The sequence below is a fragment of the Scomber scombrus genome, chromosome 22 (genome assembly GCF_963691925.1).
Source record: "Scomber scombrus chromosome 22, fScoSco1.1, whole genome shotgun sequence".
Lineage (NCBI taxonomy): Eukaryota > Metazoa > Chordata > Actinopteri > Scombriformes > Scombridae > Scomber > Scomber scombrus.
This window is the reverse complement of record NC_084991.1, coordinates 4,430,892-4,439,594: the sequence shown is the minus strand read 5'-3', so window position 1 is coordinate 4,439,594 and position 8,703 is coordinate 4,430,892. Positions and strand designations below refer to the sequence as shown.

Sequence of the window (8,703 nt, the reverse complement as noted above, 5' to 3'; positions counted from 1 at the left end):
CTAATCAGTGTGATTGACAGGAGAGATGATCAGGGGGGCGGAGTTTTTACCACCATTATTAGTACGAGGACCAAAGACCAGGCAGAGTTCTTCCATTAATTTACATCCTGTAAAGGAGTAGATAAGAGCTGCAGCATCTACATTGTAAAAAGAGACCAGACTCTCTTCATAATCCACAAACACCCCCACCTTCTGAGGATTTGACTTCAGAAAGAGAGGAACATGGGTGTCATCAAAAGCTCCATAGTCAAATCCATTTCTCAGACTTATAGTCCAGTAGCCATTTGCAGGGTGCAGGCTGAAGTCTCCCTTCCTGTTAATCGACCCTCTAACCACTCCTAAAGTCCAGTCAGTCTTGTCTTTAACTTGAACCTCATAATAAAATCTTCCTGAAGAGAAACTTTGTTTTCCTAAGACTGCCAAAGAAGGAAAACATCTTTCTGGGTTGTCTGGAAGATTCTGTTTTACATCACCATGACTGACTTGTTTCCCATCATCAGACAGGATGAGATTAGGATGTGCTGTTTCAGGATCAAGTGTCACAATCACTGCATACTGCTGGATCTTTTTCAGCTTAACAGCAGCACACATGTTCTTCATCTTGTTACTGAGTGTCTCCTCCAGCTGATCTACAATTCTCCTCACAGTCTCTTTAAATGATGAATCAACTCTGACCTTTGTCCAGTCTTTGGTGGGTGGAGTAGGGTTCAGGAATGGGAAGCTTTGGAGGAACTGGAGGAGGTCTTCAGTGTGTGAGAGCTGCTCCAATTCAGCACTTGTCTTCATCAGCTCAGAGATTTCTTCTTCCAGTTCTTTTATGAAGCCTTCAGACTGTTTCTCTGTTCTTTTCTGTTTCTCTTCAATCATCTCAATAAGTTCAACCAGACTTCTCTCAACAGACTTTATCAGATCATTGAAGACCTGCACACTGGCAGCTGTCTCTCTGTCTGCTTCTTCCTTGCTGAGCTTCACTGACTGTTTGATCTGCTCAATCTTCAGTTGTCTCGCCTGGATCATCTGCTGAACTTCAGCTTGTTTCTTTCCCTGATCAGCCTTCTTCCCTTCACATTCTTCTATCAGAGTAACAATGTGATGAAGCTTGTGATCTGTCTCAGTACAGGAAAGACACACACACATCTGATCAGTCTTGCAGAACAGTTCCAGAGGGCGATTATGCTTCTTACACATTCTGTCTTCCAGGTTCTTCACAGGATCAATCAGCTTATGTCTGGTCATAACTGTGATTTTCTGATGAAGCTCCAGGTGAGTCTCACAGTAGGAGGTCAGACACACCAGGCAGGACTTCACAGCCTTCAGTTTGGTTTCTGTGCAAACGTCACAAAGAACTTCTTCTGTCTTTGCTTGTTGTTGCTCTGAGCTGCTGGTTTTCTTTTGAACTGACCGTCTGAACTGAGCAGCCATCTGAGATATGAAGGTGTTGATGTGCAGCTCAGGTCTGGTGTTAAAAACCTTTTTACACATGGGACAATCATTTTGGACATTAGTATTCCAGTGTTGTGTGATGCAGTTCTTGCAGAAGTTGTGTCCACATGGTATGGTGACTGGATGAGTGAACACATCCAGACAGATGGAGCACAGAAACTGATCTTCAGAGAGGAGACTGCTGGCTGAAGACATGTCTAAAAACCGAACCAGACATTGAGAAAAACTTGTTAATGTGTAACTTGTTAATATAAATACAACTTGAATAACTGGAATAATAGGTTTTAAAACAGTGTTTTAAATCAGATATGTACATTAAAAAGCTTAACAATGGTGTTATTTATAGAAGTTCTGCTGAATTACATTAGATTGCACAAATCAGGTGTCGATATGAAATAACACCAGGACAGACAGGAAATGTTGAACCCAAACACATAAAATGCACATGTCTCTTAATATTTGTCTTTGTTATTATATGCAGGACTACATCTTTTATTAGATGGCATCTATAACAGGAGATCTGCTTTATATTTTCCTGTTGTTCACAATGTCTTTATAGATCAGACTGTTGTCAGCTGACACCATGCTGATAAAACATATTGGCTTCCTCACTCTTCTGTTACTTTGCAAAAGTTCAAGTATTAAACACAATCAGTCATCTTTCTTTGTCTTTTCAGTGTAAGAGTATCTTGAACCGCAGTGGAAACATTTTTGGACAGTTTGTGCTACTAGTAGACAGTTCAAGTGAAACTTTACTTCACTGAAACTCTTCCAGCAGCCAATAAAAACAAAGAAACTGCCGTTGTTGTTCTTAAACACAGTAAATATGATGTACTGCACTCACCTGTGTGTATATGAGACTGGTGCAGGTCTTTTAAAAGTTTTGAAGAAGCCAGCTCTCTTTCTTTACTTTTCTCTCCACTAACTGTGAGATTCTTTAACTTTCATTTCCTCATTGTGACGCTGAAACACTCCCCCTGTTCTTCCAGTGTTGCTCCACCCTCACTGCACTCACATTATTAATCCATTTTAAAACAGAAGGAACTCACACACTTACACACATTCACAGCAGAAGCTGCCCAGTACAACCACAGTCTGATCTGATGGAGCAGTTGGGGTTGAAGGTCTTGCTTAAGAGCATCTCCATGATGGTAATGAGGGAGGGGCAAGATTGTAATTATCAACCCTGAATTAAAGTACATTCATCTAAAAGAAAACAGAGACCACCTTGAGAGTTTTGTTTTATAATTGTATTATCTGTCAGTCATGTTCTATATACACTTTGAACCTTGTACAACTTGCAATGGCAATATAGTGACAATGCAAATTTGATTTTGAACGATAAAAACAATTATGAAGCCCAAGCAAGTTTCAATACTACTTATTGAATTAGGAAAAGAGAATTCATTTTTAGCAGAGTTGAAAAATCACCAGTAAAATCTTTTAAGAGTAAATTCAAGCTGGAAATCAGTGTGGCTGGATATCTTTACAGCGTATGATTTCTCAGTGCTGCATGTGTGAGTTCTGTGACTTTTTCCATCAGTGCTGTGTGGTCACTCTGTCTGAAGTTGTATGAGTTGCTGAGCTCATCCTGACAGAAGAATAGTGGTCAGAGCTGCTGGTTTAACAGCAAACTGCAGCTGATGCAGAACATTTCTGTTGCAAGCAGTTCATCAGATCCTTTAGTGGAGAGTTCCAGGACAATCATGCCCCCTGATGGCCATGATGGGGGCTTACAGCTAATGACAGTAATAACCAGTGGTAGAAGAAGTGTACAGATTCTTAAGTAAAAGTAACAATATTGCAATGTAAAACAATGCATTGCAAACATAAGACCGGCATTTAAAACATTATTTTATTAAAAGCAAGTATTGCGTATCAACATATTTAAAGTATCAATAACGACAATACTCATGCTGAATGGCCCCTTTCAGAGTGATTATTGGTGCACTGATGTATTAACATGCGAGTAACATTTTAATGTTGTAGTATGTCGGGTACAGATAATTTGAGCTCTTTGATTCAACATTCAACAACTTTACTGTCATTATGCAAACAAAGAAATCGCAACTGCATCAAACTCAGATGGTGCATTTGTAGACAAATATATATACTTTACAAATATTTAAAAGAAAAAATAAGATATAAAAAAATCAGCAATAAAGAGTGCAGAATCTAAGCAATATAAGTAAAAAATATAAGCAATATAAAGTTTATGGGAAAATACAAAAGTCTTATTCATTTTATGTTCCTATAACCAGTAATACTAATGTCTTATATTCATTTTTACAATTGCATTATCAGTTTGCAGCATTATATTTGGTTTAGTGGTGATTGTGCTTTTATATTATTAAAGTATGTGTTAGAATGGTTAGCGTGACTATTTTTATGACTATAGTAATGAAAATAAGTGTGTGCATTACACTCTTGCATTCCACACTTGTAGAGTGGAGGCCACAAAGCTAAAAGGTCAAGAAGCAGTAAATTTCCATCCTGTGTTATGAACTTTTTTGACTAAGAGAATGTAAAGGTCGCGGTGGTGGACGGAGACAAGCACGGGGAGGGCTCCAGAGGAAAAACAGCCCACCACCTGGTGCCTGAGCATTACTTTGTCCACGGTTTGTCGCTGTGTATCTGTTGATTTGCTCCTTCTTGCAAGAATTAAAAGTAACTTGACTTTTGAACTTGGTTTCAGCCTCAGTCTTGTATTTAATTTTTCTATCAAAAGTATAAATGTAATTAACTATAAAATAAAACAAAAATAGAACTGACAGTAGAAATATGGTGTTTCCCTCATCTTTAAAATATCCCCACTGTTGAGCTCAGTCTTTACAGTCAGGTAGTACAGTCAGTCCTGTTTCATTCTCTCAGCCTCACAGTTCTCTTGTAAATCTTCCTGACTGGCTTTTTGTGGTGAATTTGTCTATCGATTGCACCAAAAGTCTCTGACGCATGTAACAAAGAAAACTACGGACCAGCAAAGCAATATTGCCTATGAAGCACAGACAATACCATGATGTGCAGCCTATGTAATTGTAATATTAGAAAACTGCCACCAATGAGGCAGTGGGGGGGCCCACTGCCTCATTGGTGCTGTGGTGGATGATTAGTGTAATGCTTGATTTATTTGTCATATATAGCATTACATTGTTATTGAGAGGTGCAGTACAAATAAACTCTTCTTGTCTCATCTAATCAGTGTGATTGACGGGAGAGATGATCAGGGGCACGGAGTCTTTATCCCCATGAACATTAGTAAGAGGATCAAAGATCAGGCAGAGGTTTTCCGTTAATTTACATCCAGTAAAGGAGTAGATAAGAGCTTCAGTGTCTACATCATAAAAAGAGACCAGACCCTCTTCATAATCCACAAACACCCCCACCTTCTGAGGGCTTGACTGTAGATAGAGACGATCATGGTTGTTACCTAAGGCCATATACTTATATCCACTTCTCAGACCTATAGTCCAGAACCCATTTTCAGGGCGTGGGTCAATGTTTCTCTTCCTGTTAATCGACCCTCTAACCACTCCTAAAGTCCAATCAATCTTGTTTTTAACTTGAACTTCATAGTAAAATTTTCCTGAAGAGAAACTTTGCTTTCCTAAAACGACCGTACTAGGAAAAAACCTTTCTGGTTTGTCTGGAAGATTCTGTTTTACATCACCATGACTGACTTGTTTCCGGTCATCAGACAGGATGAGATTAGGATGTGCTGTATCAGGATCAAGAGTCACATCCACTGCAAACTGCTGGATCTTTTTCAGCTCAACAGCAGCACACATGTTCTTTATCCTTTTAGTGAGTGTCTCCTCCAGCTGATTCACAGCTCTCCTCACAGTCTCTTTAAATGATGAGTGAATGCTGGTGTCTATCCGGTATATGGTGCAAGGAACAGGGGTCAGGGATGGGAAACTTTGGAGGAACTGGAGGTGGTCTTCAGTGTGTGAGAGCTGCTTCACTTCAGCACTTCTCTTCATCAGCACAGAGATTTCCCCTTCCAGTTTTTTGATTAAGCCTTCAGCCTGTTTCTCTGTTCTTTTCTGGTTCTCTTCAATCATCTCAATGAGCTGAGCCAGACTTTTCTCAACAGACTTTATCAGATCATTGAAGACCTGCACACTGGCTGCTGTCTCTCTGTTTGCATCTTCCTTGCTGAGCTTCACTGACTGTTTGAGCTGCTCAATCTTCAGTTGTCTCTCTTGGAGCATCTGCTGAACTTCACCCTCTTGCTTTTCCAGTCCAGCCTTCTTCTCTTCATATTCTTCTATCAAAGGAACAATGCGATGTCCCTTGTGATCTGTCTCAGTGCAGAAAAGACACACACACATCTGATCAGTCTTGCAGAACAGCTCCAGAGGTCGATCATGCTTCTTACACATTCTGTTTTCCAGGTTTTTCACAGGATCAATCAGCTTGTGTCTTTTCAGGCCTGGGATCCTCTGATGAGGCTCCAGGTGAGTCTCACAGTAGGAGGTGAGACACACCACGCAGGACTTCAGGGCCTTCAGTTTGGTTTCAGTGCAGAAATCACAAAGAATTTCTCCTCTCGTTGCTTGTTGTTGCTCTGAGCAGCTACTGGTTTTCTTTTGAACGAACTGTCTGAACTGAGCAGCCATCTGAGATATGAATGTGTTGATGTGCAGTTCAGGTCTTGTGTTAAAAACCTTTTTACACAGGGGACAATCATTTTTGACATTAGTATTCCAATGTTCTGTGATACAGTTCTTGCAGAAGTTGTGTCCACATGGTATGGTGACTGGATGAGTGAACACATCCAGACAGATGGAGCACAGAAACTGATCTTCAGAGAGGAGACTGCTGGCAGAAGACATGTCTAAAAACAAAAGTGAAAGAGTCAAATAAAAACACTAAAATCACAGACAATGGAACAAATCACAGTTTTGGTTTACACAAACTTCCAGGTTCATGCTGCATTCCATTTACCTCGGAAGTTGGAAGTTGGAGAATGATGTCACACCTAAGTTTGATTTGTTTCAGTATAGAAGTCAGAAAACCAGTGTAGCCAGATTAGCCGCTGATAGCAATACCCCTTGTTATAAACGCATTTTATTGTATTTTTTGCATATTTATTTATTTATTTAATTTATTTAATTTTTGCACAAAAATTACACCAAAAAAAGATAATGACAAATAATATACAGTAAAGGGAGAGGCAGAAAACCCAAAATGGGCTTATTTAAAGCCTCCACCTAAAAATGTTAAAAATGTCACAATATTACAGAAGATAATATGACTACATAGAACAAACCAAATGTATTTCAACATATATATATAATAACAATAAAAATAAAAAAATAAAAATAAAAATAAAAATAAAAATAAAAATAAAAATAAAAATAAAAATAAAAATAAAAATAAAAACACAACATGTCAACAGATAGAAGTTGGACAGTGCTATGTGTATGACGTCAACCAGCTGCTGACTGAATCTGAGTGAGTTTATAACAATTGTGACTAAGAGTGAAACTTCTGAGGACATTTCAGTTGAGGCAGAATTAATGAGTCAAATGTAATTTTAAATGATTTTTTTGTTTTCCTTTTGAATGAATTCCTTATTGTTAATAATTTATTTCTATTTGAGTTTTACTAAAATTGTTAATAGGCACCAACATAAATCACTACTAATAATAATAATGTTTGCAGTAGTCATACAATGCAGTAAAATTAAATTGTGCACATGTAAACTATCAAAAAAAAATCTCGTCACTGCTAGATCCGCCCCTGCTGCGGATAACGAGAAAGCGTGGAGGATATGATGGAAAAGTGTTCAGGTTTTTCAAGTGTTTGCGTTTGTAACTCGTTCCACAGTCTCAGACTCAGTCACAACCATAAATCATTCAGTTCAATACAAACAAAGCGAAGCAATACATAAAACAAAAACATCAGAAAGGTCGGACCATTGTGTTTATTTAAACGGTACCGTTACAGCTGAAAATGACTAGGCTACAGAAATCCGAAAGAGACTGCCGTCGGAAAAACTACCATGTCAGACTTCTTTTGACATTGTTTTTTCCTTGTGTGATTATTGTCTGCTTTCATTTTATTTACTGTTTAAATTACAATGAATGTTATCAGCTGTACTCACCGGCTGTACAGAGGCTCTGCAGTAAAGGTCTGGACTCAAAGTTGTAGGTTGAGATGAGGTGTGTGTGTCTTCACTGCTGCTGTATTGTGGACTTGAGTTACTTTCAGTTTGACTTGTGTGACACGTGACTGTGTAATAGTAATCCTCTTTTCCCAGTGTTCATCCACCCCTGCATACAGGCCTGCCAGTTATGTTTTGTAGCCTCCTCACAGTTTAGAGGTGATTATGGTGACTTTAACACAAGATGGACATATTATATTTCACACTGAGCTTACAAAGTAAAACTGATTTTCACCTAAAATATGTTACATCAAATACATAACTTGAGTTTTAAATAGTTACCATGTCTAATAGCAAAATATTATAATATAGAATATCATTGTGTCCGTAATTTTACATTTGTTTGACAGTTGTTAGATGTAGATATTTCAGTTATGTTCATATTTTTATGCAGTTATTTGAAGTTTCATATTTAATTCTAAGGTAACAACGCAGTTATAAAGTCCATCACAGGGGGAAATTGCCAGGAAACCTGTAAATATTGATGGCTGAATGTCAAATTGGAAATAAATGATGTTCCAGGGTACAGGGTAGGCTTCACATAGACTTTACACATAGCTACATATAAGAAATATACATACACATACATATATGTAAATACTGATTACATATAACCTAGTTCTTAATTGGTAACAGTGACCATCAATTCAGTTTATCTCAGAATTGATTTATAAAAGCTCATACTGCAACATAAGTCTGACAATAATTGACACAGTCTATAATGCCCTCTGGTGGCCATAGTGGAGGCTCACAACTCATGACAATAATAGCAAGTGGTGGAAGAAGTGTGCAGATTCTTTACTTAAGTAAAAGTAGTAATATTACAATACATCTTCTATGAGAGGAACAATATGATATATCTACAAATCCTGATTTCTCAGAGTCTGAAATAATTAAAATGGGAGGTCATAACATTACCATTTATTATGATTACATTACCTGGGAGAGTTCAGTGATTCTATGTTGAATAACACTGAAGATATTGTTTTAAAACCCCTGTAAACTTGGCTTCAAGTATAAATATATCATGTATGTCTCTATTATTATTCATGACTAAATAAGCAACATCAAAATTATTATTTATTAAGAGT

General features: G+C 37.8%; 2 protein-coding genes across 2 annotated transcripts; both read right to left on the bottom strand.

Moving 5' to 3' along the window:
* Nucleotides 1-1,482, bottom strand: LOC134004806 (E3 ubiquitin-protein ligase TRIM21-like). Its single transcript, XM_062444200.1, has one exon. The coding sequence runs from the start codon at nucleotides 1,480-1,482 to the stop codon at nucleotides 1-3; it is 1,482 nt and encodes a 493-aa protein (XP_062300184.1).
* Nucleotides 1,483-4,634: 3,152 nt separating this feature from the next.
* On the bottom strand, nucleotides 4,635-6,278 carry LOC134004805 (E3 ubiquitin-protein ligase TRIM21-like). Its single transcript, XM_062444199.1, has one exon. The coding sequence runs from the start codon at nucleotides 6,276-6,278 to the stop codon at nucleotides 4,635-4,637; it is 1,644 nt and encodes a 547-aa protein (XP_062300183.1).
* Nucleotides 6,279-8,703: the final 2,425 nt, after the last annotated feature.